The following is a 17,170-nucleotide window of genomic DNA, read 5'->3' on the forward strand; positions in this document are numbered from 1 at the left end:
TTGCTTCCTTCAGCCAAGAGCTAAAATAGTCTGTTGTTGTATTTCTCTTGTTTGTGTGGAGGATATTTCAATTGAATATCTCTTCGATGAACACATCTATATCCGCAGCAGAGTAATGAGCAAGGGGAATCAGACCACACAAACAACAAATGTATCTGACTCAACCAACACCACCATACTGTAATTCATATTTAGCACTAGGCCTAAGTGTGGTGCCGTCATTATATATGCAATAAGACCACTAACTAGCCTGTTAGCATTCAGGGGCCCAGAAAGACATTGCCCTTTAAATTTGCCACAGCTGAAGCTATAAAACTAACATTGAGTGTGATGAAGTGGGAGACATGAGTCGTGTGCTAAATGGTGTGCTACCCTATTCCCCATACAGTGCACTACTTTTGACTAGCGCCGTATGGGACTCTGGTCAAAAGTAGTGCACTATAGGGAATAGGGTGCCATTTGGGACACATTTAGAGACAAAGAGGCATTAAAACAACCACAGGCTGCGTGACTACTAGGCTTTTAGCTAACACTAATAGGCTCTCTAGATATAGGCCTATCAGGATAAACATGTGAGGGGAAGTGGCTAGCGTCATTAGGCTAACCCAGCAGTGGACTTAAAGCGCTATCACCATGCCTCGTCTAGCCGACGCTAACGCTACATGAAAGGCTAACATTAGCATAGAGTGAGACACTTTAACTCTGACATTTCGTGTTGTCGTAGCGACGCCGAGAATTGGACATTTAATGATATAGGCCTACACTTGAACATAGCACCACTCAAGTTAAAATTGGATGTGAGAGAAGTTGAGAGCAGATGGTCTATATATAAATACATGGTTTAATTGGTTGCAGGTAAAGACAAAATGCACAGAATGGAAAAAAAGGAGGAGTGAAGGGTTGTTTCTTTTATACTCCTTCTGCTCGGCATCCCCACGACGGCAGCAGCACGGCTTTGATGTTGAAATAGCCTGTCAATCGGGCCCGGCAATTATCTACCTCGCGTCAAGAGCAAAGGGGGGGCGAAATAGATTTTTCATATATATCTTTTTTATTGGTCTCATTTAGGTGCTGGCGCGGTGCCAGCCTTTCCATTCCAGGCACAGCCGATTAATCAGGGTGCGTCGCGGAGGCAGGGGCTTTACCCATCTAATATAGACAAATCGTTTTAGTTCCATGACAACAAAAAAACTCCCTGTAGGCAATTCTCATTAGCACATAATAAGATGATACCGTTATGTATGTTATGTACAGTATACAGCAGGGATTTGCTGATGAACTAGATAACCATGACATTGATAGCCTAGTGTGTAGTTGATACAATAGCATATAGTGGTTTTATTAAAGATGCACTATGCAGAAATCGCTCCCCCATTTCCTGGTTGTTAAAATTGTAATAGTTTGCCCAATTTCTATTTAGGTGACAAAACAAGCAAGTCTAGTGTAGAGAATCATTATACCATCTAAACCGCTGTGAAATATCTTTCACATAACCCAAAATATTGTATTTTCAGCTTTTTGAAGTTGGTGTACCACTTCTTAGACTTGCTTTCAAAGACAGATCAATAACTCTATGTGAATCTGGGTTGGGTCCCCCAAAAAGTGACATCTTTCAGCTTTAAGACAAAGTAGTCTGGCTGTCTTGCTCTACGTTTCCAAGTTTCCACGTGATTGTCACGACTTCTGCCGAAGTCGTTGCCTCTCCTTGTTCGGGCGGTGCTCGGCGTTCGACGTCACCGGTCTTCTAGCCATCATTGATCCTTTTTTCATTTTCCATTGGTTTTGTCTTGTCTTCCCACACACCTGTTTTCAATCCCATTCATTACCTGTTGTGTATTTAACCCTCTGTTTCCCCTCATGTCTTTGTCAGAGATTGTTTTATTGTCAGTGTAGTGTGATTGTTGTATAGGTGCGCGTCGGGTCCTCGTACCCATGTTTATGTACATTTAGTGTTATGGAGCATACTCCGTGGACTTTATTAAAAGACTCCATTTTACACTCCATTTGACTCTCCTGCGCCTGACTTCCCTGCCACCTATTACACCTACGCATGACAGTGATTTCCGATGTACTTTACATTAAATAGCCATATACCCAGGGAGTAATTGTGGGAGTTTATAGGGACTCTTGTAACTGCCTTGTATCAGGTGTGTAAAGCAGGCTACAGGTAGTAGCAGCACTTACACAACCACTGTCACTTTAGTTTTACAAGAAAACGAATAAGTGAGTTCCTAAATGTTGGCACTCCATTACGACACCTACAGGATTTCCCCATTTTTCAACAGACAATTCCTATTGTCGTATTGTTTTATTTTTTGGTCCAAAACAATGAAAATTGTGTACTTATTAGCTTGATCCGATGTTGTTTCATTTCTTTTTACATTTTTATTTAACCTTTATATTATAACTAGGCAAGTCAGTTAAGAACAAATTCTTATTTACAACGACGGCCTACCCCGGCCAAACCCAGTTTACACTGGGCCAATTGTGTGCTGCCCTATGGGACTCCCAATCACGGCCGGTTGTGATAAAGCCTGGAATCGAACAAGGGTCTTAGACCCTATGTGTAAGGTCTGTGTAATACTAACCACTGACTGTAATTCACTTTGAATAAGATTACTCAAATATAAAAATGTAAACAAAAGTGTAATTGTGGTTGAGAATTCTTAGGTGTACACTACAGCTCAAAAATTTGGGATCACTTAGAAACTGTTTTGAAAGAACTGGAAGGCCAGCATCCCGGAGTCGCCTCGTCACTGTTGACGTGGAGACTGGTGTTTTGCGAGTACTTTTTAATGAATCTGCCAATGAGGACTTGTGAGGCGTCTGTTTCCCAAACTAGACAATCTAATATACTTGTCCTCTTGCTCAATTGTGCCTCCCACTCCTCTTTCTATTCTGGTTGGATCCAGTTTGCGCTGTTCTGTGAAGGGAGTAGTACACAGCGTTGTACGAGATCTTCAGTTTCTTGGCAATTTCTCTCATGGAATAGCCTTCATTTGTCAGAACAAGAATAGGACTGATGAGTTTCAGAAGAAAGTTATTTGTTTCTGGCCATTTTGAGCCTGTAAACAAACCCACAACTGCTGATGCTCCAGATACTCAACTAGTCTAAAGAAGGACAGTTTTATTGCATCTTTAATCAGCACAACAGTTTTCAGCTGTGCTAAAATAATTGCAAAAGGGTTTTCTAATGATCATTCAGCCTTTTAAAATGATAAACTTGGATTAGCTAACACAACGTGCCGTTGGAACACAGAAGTGATGGTTGCTGATAACTATGTATGCCTATGTAGATATTCCATTAAAAAAAATTCAAAACATAAAAATTAATTACAACATTAACATTGTCTACATTGCATTTCTGATCAATTTGATGTTAATTTAATGGACAAAAAATGGCTTTTCTTTCAAAAACAAGGACATTTCTAAGTGACCACAAACTTTTGAATGGTAGTGTACATTCACAGCAAAACAAATGATGGTTTCGCTATAGTTCATGACGTATTCTATTTCCTCAGTCTCTCCAAGTCATGAGAGTGCTGATGCAGCTCTAAGCTCATTACAGGCTGGTGGGGGGGGGGGGGGGGGGGTCAGAACTTGTTTTTCTGACTGGTCATGAAATGGATTCTGACTGTAAATGTGAATCACAAAAAGAGAGTCACTCACGCATCCACTAGGATCAGCATGTCCTTAGGAGACGCCGCCCCCTGAATGTACCTGGTAAACAAACAAGCAAATAAATACAGTGGTGAAAAACCACGTGAGACGTTTACCTCGTGTCTAATGATTCCACCAAATAGACCAACAGAAAAAAACATTGTCAAAAGCAGGCTGACTTTTAAATGTCAATTGTAAAGTAACAGGGTTATGCATCTTAGTGTGTGTGTGTGTGTGTGTGTGTGTGTGTGTGTGTGTGTACACATTTGTGTGTGTTTCTCAAACAGTGTTTAATATGGGGACCAAAAAGCTGGGTTCAAGCAGGGCAGGTAATGTTCGTTCTGAGAAACACTTGGAGAGTTGGAGAACGAGGAGACAAAGGAGACAGGCTCAATGCCTCCACTCACCACGGTCGCCGCCGGACGTCGTAGAGGTCGATCTTATTGGGCGTTTTTCGCGAGTCCATCCAAGGGGATGCTGGGAACAAAGACAATTTTAATCAAATCAAGGTTTATTTAATTAAAGTGCATTTGAAAAGACAACACACTTCACAGTAAAAGCATAATGCTTCATTTGAGTCCAGACAGAGACTACTAACCAGCATAACAGTTTGACTTTAAACACTGCATTTTATATTCAACTCACTTGTATTATAAATGTGGTTTTACAGACGTGTTGAATAGGTTTTATGTACACATTTTATTAGAATGCTTCTGAAATGCACATTGTTATATTTGGTAACACGTTTCATTTTCCTTGACTTCAACACCATTCGCTGCATTGAACGGATGTGGGTGGAGCAATGTCTACATAAGGGTGCAAATGACAAACACTCACAAAAGCTCTAAAGAAGGCCTTAAGGCTGACACATAAAGCTTCATAACAGCAGTGATACTAGCAAGAGCAGTGTGTAGGTTTCTTTCTTTTCTCTCAACTTAAACTTACTTGAATCCCAGTGTAACTTACTACCATAAAGAGTGAATAGATTGCTTTAGCACACACTTAATACTGTTTCAGCTGATGTTATTATATTCAACAAATCTGAAATACAGTACCAGTCAAAAGTTTGGACACACCTACTCATTCAAGGGTTTTTCTTTATTTGTACTATTTTCTACAAGGTAGAATAATAGTGAAGACTTCAGAACTATCAAATAACACATGTAGTAACCAAAAAAGTGCTAAACAAATCAAAATATATTTTAGATTTTAGATTCTTCAAAGTCGCCTCGGTTTGCCTTGATGACAGCTTTGCACACTCTTGGCATTCTCGCAACCATCTTCATGAGGTAGTCACCTGGAATGCATTTCAATTAACAGTTAAAAGTTAATTTGTGGAATGTCTTTCCTTCTTAATGTGTTTGAGCCAATCAGTTGTGTTGTGACAAGGTAGGGGTGGTATAGAGAAGATAGCCTTATTTGGTAAAAGACCAAGTTCATATTATGGCAAGAACAGCTCAAATAAGCAAAGAGAAGTGACAGTCCATCATTCATTTAAGATATGAAGGTCAGTCAATGCGGAAAATGTCATGAATTGTTAAAGTTTCAAGCGCTATGATGAAACTGGCTCTTATAAGGTACGCCACAGGTAAGGAAGACCCAGAGTTACCACTGCTGCAGAGGATAAGTTCATTAGAGTTAACTGCACCTCATATTTCAGCCCAAATAAATGCTTCACAGAGTTCAAGTAACAGACACATCTCAACATGAACTTTTCAGAGGAGATTGCATGAATCAGGCCTTCATGATCGAATTGTTGCAAAGAAACCACTACTAAAGGACACCAATAATAAGAAGAGACTTGCTTGGGCCAAGAAACACAAGCAATGGACATGAGACTGGTGGAAATATGTCCTTTGGTCTGAGGAGTCCAAATTTGAGATTTTTGGTTCCAACCGTCAAATCTCCCATTCCTCTCAAAAAGTTTAGTAAAAACTGTTGCGCAGAAACTCACTGCCTTCCTGAAGACTAACAATGTATACGAAACGCTTCAGTCTGGTTTTAGACCCCACCATAGCACTGAGACTGCACTCGTGAAGGTGGTAAATGACCTTTTAATGTCGTCAGACCAAGGCTCTGCATCTGTCCTCGTGCTCCTAGACCTTAGTGCTGCTTTTGATACCATCGATCACCACATTCTTTTGGAGAGATTGGAAACCAACATTAGTCTACACGGACAAGTTGTAGCCTGGTTAAGATCTTACTTCAGTTAGTGCTAAACACGGCTGCTAGAATCCTGACTAGAACCAAAATATTTAATCATATTACTCCAGTGCTAGCCACTCTACACTGGCTTCCTGTTAAGGCCCGGGCTGATTTCAAGGTTCTACTGCTAACCTACAAATCATTACATGGGCTTGCTCCTACCTACCTTTGCGATTTGGTCCTGCCATACATACCTACACGTGCGGTACGGTCACAAGACGCAGGACACCTTACTGTGGCTTTCTCCTATAGAGCTCCATTTTTATGGAATGGTCTGCCTACCCATGTGAGTGACGCAAAATCGGTCTCAACCTTTTAGTCTTTATTGAAGACTCATCTCTTCAGTAGGTTCTATGATTGAGTGTAGTCTGGCCCAGGAGTGTGAAGGTGAACGGAAAGGCACTGGAGCAACGAACCGCCCTTGTTGTCTCTGCCTGGCCGGTTCCCCTCTCTCCCCTGGGATTCTCTGCCTCTAACCCCATTACAGGGGCTGAGTCACTGGCTTACTGGTGATCTTCCATGCCGTCCCTAGGAGGGGTGCGTCACTTGAGTGGTTTGAGTCACTGACGTGATCTTTCTGTCCGGGTTGGCGCTCCCCCTTGGGTTGTGCCGTGGCAGAGATCTTTGTGGGCTATACTCGGCCTTGTCTCAGGATGGTAAGTTGCTGGTTGAAGATATCCCGCTAGTGGTGTGGGGGCTGTGCTTTGGCAAAGTGGGTGGGTTTATATCCTGCCAGTTTGGCCCTGTCCGGGGGTATCGTCGGGTGGGGCCACAGTGTCTCCTGTCCCCTCCTGTCTCAGCCTCCAGTATTTATGAGTCGGGGGGTCAGTCTGTTATATCTGGAGTATTTCTCCTGTCTTATCCGGTGTTCTGTGTGAATTTAAGTATGCTCTCTCTATTTCTCTTTCTCTCTCTCTTTCCTTCTTTATTTTTTTCTTTCTTCTCTCTCGGAGGACCTGAGCCCTAGGACCATGCCTCAGGACTACCTGGCCTGATGACTCCTTGTTGTCCCCAGTCCACCTGGCTGTGCTACTGCTCCAGTTTCAATTGCTCTGCCTGCTGCTATGGAACCCTGACCTGTTCACCGGACGTGTTACCTGTCTCAGACCTGCTGTTTTCAACTCTCTAGAGACAGCAGGAGCGGTAGAGATACTCTGAATGATCGGCTATGAAAAGCCAACTGACATTTACTCCTGAGGTGCTGACCTGTTGCACCCTCGACAACAACTGTGATTATTATTATTTGACCATGCTGGTCATCTATGAACATTTGAACATCTTGGTCTGTTATAATCTCCACCCGGCACAGCCAGAAGAGGACTGGCCAATGACCTGGAACACACCTCCAGGCTGTGTAAGGGATATTTGACCAAGGAGAGTGATGGAGTGCTGCATCAGATGACCTGGCCTTCACAATCACCCGACCTCAACCCAATTGAGAAGGTTTGGGATGAGTTGGACTGCAGAGTGAAGTAAAAGCAGCCAACAAGTGCTCAGCATATGTGGGAGCTCCTTCAAGATGGTTGGAAAAGCATTCCTTATGAAGCTGGTTGAGAGAATGCCAAGAGTGTGCAAAACTCTCATCAAGGCAAAGACTGGCTTTTTTATTTGATTTGTTTAACATTTTTTTGTTTACTACATGTATCCATGTGTTATTTCATAGTTTTGATGTCTTCACTATTATTCTACAATGTAGAAAATAGTTTTAAAAAAACAACAACTCTTGAATGAGTAGGTGTCCAAACTTTGGACTGGCACTGTATATTTAAAAAAAAACGTTCTACATTAACAATTTTCACAAAGTGCTTTTCAGGTCGGTCATGTCAGAGGTAGGGCATAAGGAGGCTATTGATGGCTGTCCCCGTGTCCTTGTCCCCGTCTCTGTCCCCGTCCCTGTGTCTGTGTCACAAGCCCATAGCTACCCAGGCCTTGGTGACAAACACAGGGATCGCCGTGACTCACTGTTTTCCCAACCTCCGCGTGTGTGTGAGAGAGTGCTCTATTGTGTGTGTGTGTGTGTGTGAGTGTGTGAGAGTGAGAGAGTGAACTTTCTCTCTCTTTCTGTGTATTTTTTCAGTGTGTGTGAGTGCTGAGTAAATACAACGTGACAAAGTGGCCCAGCGCATTACGTCTCCATCAATAGCCACTTTAAGGTCATGGGCTGAGGGCGTAAGCCGATTGGCTGGCTGGCTACTCACCTGGGAAGTAGCGAGCCAATCCGGTGGCGCTGCCAAACACCTGCCACAGTAGAGTAGGATCCTCTTCCTTGTTCTTTCTAAACACGGCCTCTAATGCGTCTGTCCAGTTCAGCTCATTCAGCACAATGGTGGCTGTGGGATAGACAAACACATACGCATACATACACATTAGTATTCACATAACAGAGTTAAAGGCCCACTCTGTGATATTTACAACTGTTTTTGATCATTTGACTTAAACAACTCATTTTCTGAGGGGACTTCCTTTGAGGTGACGAATTGGTATACAAGACACATAACAACATGATTTAACTCAAAATTATGTACAGAAATCCTATTGACGCAATAGATGAATATTCCCAGAGAGAGAGAGCCGAAGCGAGAGGTTTCACTCCCGTCAAAATCTGTCCACGTGGGAAAACAGTGGTCCTGGCTTAACTGCTCCAGGAAGAACAAGGTGCTTAGCGATATTGGATGGGGAGAAGCATTTCAACATTCTTTGCAGAAATTAAACTAAAGTACTGTATACAGTGTATTGGGTACGGTACCACACTCTCAGGTTATTCATAAATATCTATTAAATACGTACACACTGAGTCTACTATCTCACAGAAAGGACAAAGATAATAAATTACCACAAACACATAAAGGTGAGTAGAGAGATGAACATTGATAGTTATGTTAACTTTACCGTGTTTATTGTATGCTAAACTTTTTATCCTTTTGTAATAGGATTATTTTCTATGTTATTTGGTAACGCCATGTATCAAGATTGGCTAGTATCTGCCATTAACGCAATGATGGCAACTCTAATGCTAAAACTAAAACTACAGCTAACCCATTACATTGCTGAACTCTCAGATGCCAGTTCTCCATTGTCTGTAGAGTATGAATTTTTAGTGTGTGTGCACACACACACACACACACACACACACTACAAATTCATACTCTACAGACAATGGAGAACTGGCATCTGAGAGTTCAGCAATGTAATGGGTTAACTTCCATGAGGAACAGTGGATGGGGAAGAAATGTGGATGGGGAGGAGCATTGCACTGTCACTAAGCTGAAATGAAACTGAAGTACACAGTGTATTCTGTACAGTACCAAACTTTCTCCAGCTCTTCAGATATATCTATATCTTTCTCACAGAAAGGACAGAGATATTATCCACAAACACATGCAGGTGAGTAGAGAGATTAACATGGACAGACAAATTGAAAGGTAAGCTTTAGTGTGTTTACTACCTCTTTTGCTTTTTTGTTTTTACTGTGTGCAAATCCTTTTTCTTTTTCAACTGTATGTTTAAACTCTTTGTCCCTTGGTTAGGGGACTATTTTCAATGCTATATGGTAACACATTGTATCAAGATTGGCTAGTATCCGCCCATAATGCAATGTTGGAAACTCTAAAGCTAAAACTACAACTGATTATACAATCTTAGAAAAAAAAGGTGCTAAGTAGAACCATACAGGCTTCTTTGGCTTGTACCCATAAGTTAACTGCCTGTATATGGTTCTACCTAGAACCCTCTAGGAAGGGTTGTACCCCTCAAAAAATGATCAGCTAAAGGTTCTTGCTTGAACTGTCTATGAAGGCTTCTACCGTGACCCTTTTTATCTTTGGAGGGTTTGGACTAAAACCCTCTATGAACGATTAGAACCCTCCAGCCTTATTAGCCTTTAAAATGTAGTTGAATTTAAAACTAAACCCTCTATGAACGATTAGAACCCTCCAGCCTTATTAGCCTTTAAAATGTAGTTGAATTTAAAACTAAACCCTCTATGAACGATTAGAACCCTCCAGCCTTATTAGCCTTTAAAATGTAGTTGAATTTAAAACTAAACCCTCTATGAACGATTAGAACCCTCCAGCCTTATTAGCCTTTAAAATGTAGTTGAATTTAAAACTAAACCCTCTATGAACGATTAGAACCCTCCAGCCTTATTAGCCTTTAAAATGTAGTTGAATTTAAAACTAAACCCTCTATGAACGATTAGAACCCTCCAGCCTTATTAGCCTTTAAAATGTAGTTGAATTTTCTTTTTTTAATGATTGAACCTTTATTTAACTCTGCAATTCAGTTAAGAACCAATTCTTATTTACAATGACGGCCTACACTGGCCAAACCTGGACAACGCTGGGCCAATTGTGAGTCGCCCTATGGGACTCCCAATCTAGGCCGGTTGTGATACAGCCTAGATTCGACCCAGGGTGTCTTTAGTTACACCTCTAACACTGAAATGCTGTGCCTTAGACCACTGTGCCACTCGGGAGCCAATACGAGACATAACATATACAATAAGGCCTTTCATTGAGGCCCTAGTTATACCCGAACACAGTGGTGTTAGGAATATCCGGGTTTACAGGCCACATCAGGCCTGCATGTCCCATTATGCCGGTGATTGAGAAGAAGCAGAAAGCAGCAGAGAGGCAGGCTGAAGAACACATTCAAGAGCTGGAGCAGGAAATCACTGAGCTAAAGAGGAGAAGCACTGACCTGGAGCAGCTCTCACACACTGAGGATCACCTCCATCTAGTCCAGAGCTTTCCATCCTTATGCACCCCTCCACCCACCAAGGACTGGTCTGAGATCAGTGTTCACAGTGATCTCTGTGTGATTAGTTTGAGGAGAGCGGTGTGTCAGTTGGGGGAGACACTGAATAAAGAGATTGAGAAGCTGCCTGAAATCAAACTGAAGAGGATTCAGCAGTATGCAGTGGATGTGTCTCTGGACCCTAATACAGCACAAAGTGAACTCATCCTGTCTGAGGATCGGAAAGAAGTAACATATGGAGACACACGACAGAATCTCCCTAATAACCTAAAGAGGTTTGATCCTGCCCTTATTGTCTTGGGAAAGGAGGGATTCTATAAGAGAGTCTATAAACAGGAAAGGGAATATCACACTGTCCCCTGATAGTGGATGCTGGGCTGTGGTCCTGACCGATAGAAGTAAGTACGCAGCTTGTGCCCCCATCTTTACACCCCTCTCCCTTAGAGAGAAGCCCCAGAAGGTGGGTGTGTTTGTGGATTATGAGGAGGGGCTGGTCTCCTTTTATGATGTGGAGGCCAGGTCTCATATCTACTCCTTCACTGGCTGCACCTTCACTGAGAAACTATATCCATGCTTCAACCCTGGTGTTAATCATGATGGTAAAAACTCTGCCCCTCTGATCATCTCTCCTGTCAATCACACAGACTGAGTTTGAACCTGAAAGTAAGTGACCTGTAAAATTAGTACCTCAATTAGAGTTCTCTTTTATGAAACTCCAGGGAGAATATTTCACTGTAGAGTATTACTGATGTGCTTGTTGTCTGTTATAGTCAGTAGTCCATCTGTCAGTCTGTTAGACATGATGAGTACAGAATGCAGCAGCAATGTAACAGTTGACCTGTATTACCAATATCTCAGGCTCACAACAAGGTATGACTTCATATCTGGGAGAGATTTCAGGGGATGTTGTTTTTTATCAGATAATATCAGCACTACATGTTTGTTTTACCTACACTCTTTAGAACAAAAGTGCTAAGTAGAGCCATACAGGTGTTTTCGGTTTGTAACCATGGGGCACCCCTTTTTGGTGCTGGGTACAACCATTTGCAGAGGGTTCTATCTATAATCCACTATGTAGGGTTCTTCAAATAACCCCCTCTCTATGGTTGCACCTAGAACCCTCTATGTAGGGTTCTACCAAGAACTACTAACATCTAAAGGTTTTTCACAGAACTGCCATGAAGGGTTCTACCGAGAAACCTTTTATCTTTGGAGGGTTCTTCTTAGGACACTCTATGAACGGTTCCACCAGCCTTATTAGTCTTTAAAATGTCATTATTTATGACAATGCATTGCATGTATCATAAGGCCTTTGTCTGAGGGCCTAGTTATGCCATAACACATTGGTGTTAGGAATCTCCTGGTTTACAGGCCACTTCAGGCCTGAAGTCACATTATGCTGGCTTGCAAAGTGATGTGTAATTCCTAAATCCAGCCAGTGTTAGGATATCCAACAATTGGAATTGTTAATCACCCCCAACCTGCATTCAGAATGACTGCAGGGTAGGAAAGATTGAATACTGAGACAACGTCAATTATTTAAACTGGAACAACAGATTACAAACAGATTGGATTAGTTTAGATATTATCTTTGTGTAGCATACAATTAATCAACCGTTCAATGTACATGCAAAAACACAGATATTACAGTAAAACAAACAATTCTGAAAATCTTCCTGCAATAGAGCATGCTGGGAAATATTATATATGGTTCTATGTAGAACGCTTCTTGCTTTCCAAAGAATCCGTTTTGCTTTCCAAAGAACCATTGTCTTCCAAAAAGGGTTCTTCAGATCAAAATAGTTATTGGTAGAACCCTATCCCTCTGTAAATAACCTTTTAGGAATCCTTTTTTCTAAGAGTGTAGGTATTATGCACACTGTATATCTCTGTTGATCCTCATTAGCTGTAATGAACACTGAGTAACATTGAGGATTTTTCAAATCCAGTTGAAAGGGATAGAATTGGTATTTGGTCAGGTACAGTCCCAGAGCTTTAGAATAGTGATGGCTATTTATGACATCAGTTTGGAATAGTAGACTAATGTAAATGTGGGAAAATATATGTGATATTGGGTTGTGTGTAATGAATGGTTTGTTTCTGACTCATCATTGTATATAATTCTCAAAGATGTTTTTTTACAAAAAAATAAATGTACATGTACCTTGTCCGTCTGCCTTTCTGAACTGATAATAACATAACACTCATTGTGAAGATAAAGGCAAAGAATTAGTGAGTGAATGATGAAAACGATGAAGAGAAACATGACAGTGGACAGTCACATTAACTTAAATAATGTATTATTGGCTTAAATCTAAATAAAATATATATGCTATAAAATTCCTAACCTGCAGGCAATGGAAAACTGGCATCTGAGAGATGTAAGGAGTTAACTGTTCCAGGAAGAGGGGAGGACCATTTCAACATCACTTAGCTGAAGTGGATTGGGAGGAGCATTACAATGTCACTTTGTTGAAATGAAACTTAAGTATACAGTGTATTGAGTACGGAATAAACTCTCCCCAGCTCTTCAGAAATGTCTATTAAATACACGGTCTACTATCTCATAGAAAATACAAAGATATTACCCACAAACGCATGCAGGTGAGTAGAGAGATTAACATGGACAGATAAATTAAGTTAAATTAAGATTAAATTCAACCATGTTTGATGTGAGTAAATTATTTGTATTTTCCAACAGTATATTAAAACTCTTTATTCTTTAGTTAAAGTACTATTTTCTATGTTATATGGTAACACGTGTCTAAAATGGCTAGTATCTCTCCATAACACAATGTTGGAAACTCGAAAGCTTAAACTACAATTTAGTTGACTGATTCTAGATGGGGTTTTTTTACGGTTTGACTTTTCTTTCTCTGTCTAGATATGGCCACCTTCCAGTAGTCTCCTGTATGAAGAGCAATTCCTGTGCTCTATCTGTCTGGATGTACTGTAGTCACCGAGGAAGGCTGAAGAATTCATTAAAGAGCTGGAGCAGGAAACCACTGAGCTAAAGAGAAGAAGCAGTGAGCTGGAGCAGCTCTCACACACTGAGGATGATCTAAACCTCCTCCAGAGCTTCCCATCCCTGTGCAGCCCTCCACTCACCAAGGACAATGATCTGTGTGTGGGGATTGTGAGGAGAGCCGTGTGTCAGCTAGAAGAGACAGTCATGAGTGAGATGAAGAGGTTGTTTGATGATGAGCTGAAGAGGATTCAGCAGTATGCAGTGGATGTTATTCTGGACCCTGATACAGCAAGCCCCTGGCTCATTCTGTCTAAGAATGGGAAAGAAGTGAGAACTGGAGAAAAAAAACAGAAGCTCCCTGATAACCCAAAGAGGTTTGATTCTGCCGTTAATGTCTTGGGAAAGAAAGGGTTCTCCTCAGGGAGATTCTACTATGAGGTAACTGTTACAGGGAAGACTGAGTGGAATTTAGGAGTGGCCAGAGAGTCTATCAACAGAAAGGGGACTGTCGCATTAAGCCCTGATAATGGACGCTGGGCAGTGATCCTGAGGGATGGGAGTAAGTTCATAGCTTGTGCCCCGACCCGTGTCCACCTCTGCATGAGAGAGAAGCCCCAGAAGGTGGGGGTGTTTGTGGATTATGAGGAGGGTCAGGTCTCATTTTATGATGTGGAGGCCAGGTCTCATATCTACTCTTTCACTGGCTACACCTTCACTGAGAAACTATATCCATACTTCAGCCCTTTGCTCAATGATGGTGGTAAAAACTCTACTCCTCTGATCATCTCTCCTGTCAATCACACAGATGGAGTTTGAACCTGAAATTGACCTGAAACTGACCTGTAAAATTAGTACCTCAATTAGAGTTCAGTCTTTCATAAAACACCAGGGAGAATATTTCACTGTAGTTTATTAACTGACCTGTAAAATTAGTACCTCAATTAGAGTTCAGTCTTTCATAAAACACCAGGGAGAATATTTCACTGTAGTTTATTAACTGACCTGTAAAATTAGAACCTCAATTAGAGTTCAGTCTTTCATAAAACACCAGGGAGAATATTTCACTGTAGTTTATTAACTGACCTGTAAAATTAGTACCTCAATTAGAGTTCAGTCTTTCATAAAACACCAGGGAGAATATTTCACTGTAGTTTATTAACTGACCTGTAAAATTAGTACCTCAATTAGAGTTCAGTCTTTCATAAAACACCAGGGAGAATATTTCACTGTAGTTTATTAACTGACCTGTAAAATTAGTACCTCAATTAGAGTTCAGTCTTTCATAAAACACAGGGAGAATATTTCACTGTAGTTTATTAACTGACCTGTAAAATTAGTACCTCAATTAGAGTTCAGTCTTTCATAAAACACCAGGGAGAATATTTCACTGTAGTTTATTAACTGACCTGTAAAATTAGTACCTCAATTAGAGTTCAGTCTTTCATAAAACACCAGGGAGAATATTTCACTGTAGTTTATTAACTGACCTGTAAAATTAGTACCTCAATTAGAGTTCAGTCTTTCATAAAACACAGTCTTTCATAAAACACCAGGGAGAATATTTCACTGTAGTTTATTAACTGGAGTCTTTCATAAAACACCAGGGAGAATATTTCACTGTAGTTTATTAACTGACCTGTAAAATTAGTACCTAGTCTTTCATAAAACACCAGGGAGAATATTTCACTGTAGTTTATTAACTGACCTGTAAAATTAGTACCTCAATTAGAGTTCAGTCTTTCATAAAACACCAGGGAGAATATTTCACTGTAGTTTATTAACTGACCTGTAAAATTAGTACCTCAATTAGAGTTCAGTCTTTCATAAAACACCAGGGAGAATATTTCACTGTAGTTTATTAACTGACCTGTAAAATTAGTACCTCAATTAGAGTTCAGTCTTTCATAAAACACCAGGGAGAATATTTCACTGTAGTTTATTAACTGACCTGTAAAATTAGTACCTCAATTAGAGTCCAGTCTTTCATAAAACACCAGGGAGAATATTTCACTGTAGTTTATTAACTGACCTGTAAAATTAGTACCTCAATTAGAGTTCAGTCTTTCATAAAACACCAGGGAGAATATTTCACTGTACCTGTAAAATTTACCTATTAACTGACCTGTAAAATTAGTACCTCAATTAGAGTTCAGTCTTTCATAAAACACCAGGGAGAATATTTCACTGTAGTTTATTAACTGACCTGTAAAATTAGTACCTCAATTAGAAGTCTTTCATAAAACACCAGGGAGAATATTTCACTGTAGTTTATTAACTGACCTGTAAAATTAGTACCTCAATTAGAGTTCAGTCTTTCATAAAACACCAGGGAGAATATTTCACTGTAGTTTATTAACTGACCTGTAAAATTAGTACCTCAATTAGAGTTCAGTCTTTCATAAAACACCAGGGAGAATATTTCACTGTAGTTTATTAACTGACCTGTAAAATTAGTACCTCAATTAGAGTTCAGTCTTTCATAAAACACCAGGGAGAATATTTCACTGTAGTTTATTAACTGACCTGTAAAATTAGTACCTCAATTAGAGTTCAGTCTTTCATAAAACACCAGGGAGAATATTTCACTGTAGTTTATTAACTGACCTGTAAAATTAGTACCTCAATTAGAGTTCAGTCTTTCATAAAACACAGGGAGAATATTTCACTGTAGTTTATTAACTGACCTGTAAAATTAGTACCTCAATTAGAGTTCAGTCTTTCATAAAACACAGGGAGAATATTTCACTGTAGTTTATTAACTGACCTGTAAAATTAGTACCTCAATTAGAGTTCAGTCTTTCATAAAACACAGGGAGAATATTTCAATTGAAAATGCACATTTTGAAAGGTCACGCCCCTCACCCAGTTTGTCCAATAGTCATGAAATTCAGGACATCAGTCCTCCTCTTCAGAAGGAACAAATTTTCAGCAGGGATCCATAAGGTCCACCACGATGGATATTCCACCATTTAGAATTTGGTGAAAAACACTTCAAACGCTTCTCCTCTGGCACTGAATGACCGATCAGCAAGAAACTTGATGGACAAACGTCTCTCAAAGCAATATATTGCAGACTAGTACCTAAAACAACATGGCCGTAATGGCCAATAAACTTTCATGTGGTCCGAAACACAAATCAGTCACAGATATTTCTATTGTAACAAATTTGGTACACATGTTGAAAACACTGTCAACAAGACTCAACATATGCAAAAACATTCATATCGACCACAAGGTGGCACTATAACTGGCACATGTTTTGGTAATATCAGCATAGTCTCGTTTGAATTTGCCGGGGGAAGGGGGGGTATCATTGAGGGGGACGAAATGTTTAATGCTGCATTGTTTTAATTCTGATAATATCAGCACTATATGTTTGTTTTACTTAGATATATACAATGCATATACTCTGTTGATCCTCAATAGCTTTAATGGACACTGAGTAACATTCAGGATGTCTGGATAAATACATTCAGTTGAATAGTGATACACTTGGTATTCAGTCTAGCACAGCACCAGAGCTTTAGAATAGTGATACACTTGGTATTCAGTCTAGCACAGCACCAGAGCTTTAGAATAGTG

At 40.3% G+C, this 17,170-nt stretch overlaps 2 protein-coding genes and 1 pseudogene across 3 annotated transcripts in view; 2 read left to right on the forward strand and 1 right to left on the reverse strand.

Annotated features, from left to right (window-relative positions):
- The window catches only part of LOC139393227 (voltage-dependent calcium channel subunit alpha-2/delta-1-like), a 153,078-nt gene that overhangs the window by 47,800 nt on the left and 88,108 nt on the right, over positions 1-17,170 (reverse strand). For both annotated transcript variants that reach the window (XM_071141676.1, XM_071141675.1), the window contains exons 7-9: positions 8,064-8,195; positions 4,068-4,137; positions 3,670-3,720 (exon numbers count right to left, since the gene is read on the reverse strand). In XM_071141676.1, coding sequence (XP_070997777.1) covers positions 3,670-3,720; positions 4,068-4,137; positions 8,064-8,195 — 253 coding nt within the window. The remainder of the gene's footprint in view (positions 1-3,669; positions 3,721-4,067; positions 4,138-8,063; positions 8,196-17,170) is intronic.
- On the forward strand, positions 10,049-11,937 carry LOC139393129 (E3 ubiquitin-protein ligase TRIM39-like; annotated as a pseudogene).
- Positions 13,555-14,517, forward strand: LOC139393301 (zinc-binding protein A33-like). Its single transcript, XM_071141827.1, has one exon. The coding sequence runs from the start codon at positions 13,793-13,795 to the stop codon at positions 14,402-14,404; it is 612 nt and encodes a 203-aa protein (XP_070997928.1). The 5' UTR covers positions 13,555-13,792; the 3' UTR covers positions 14,405-14,517.

Source organism: Oncorhynchus clarkii, chromosome 33 (genome assembly GCF_045791955.1).
Source record: "Oncorhynchus clarkii lewisi isolate Uvic-CL-2024 chromosome 33, UVic_Ocla_1.0, whole genome shotgun sequence".
NCBI classification, from domain to species: Eukaryota; Metazoa; Chordata; class Actinopteri; order Salmoniformes; family Salmonidae; genus Oncorhynchus; species Oncorhynchus clarkii.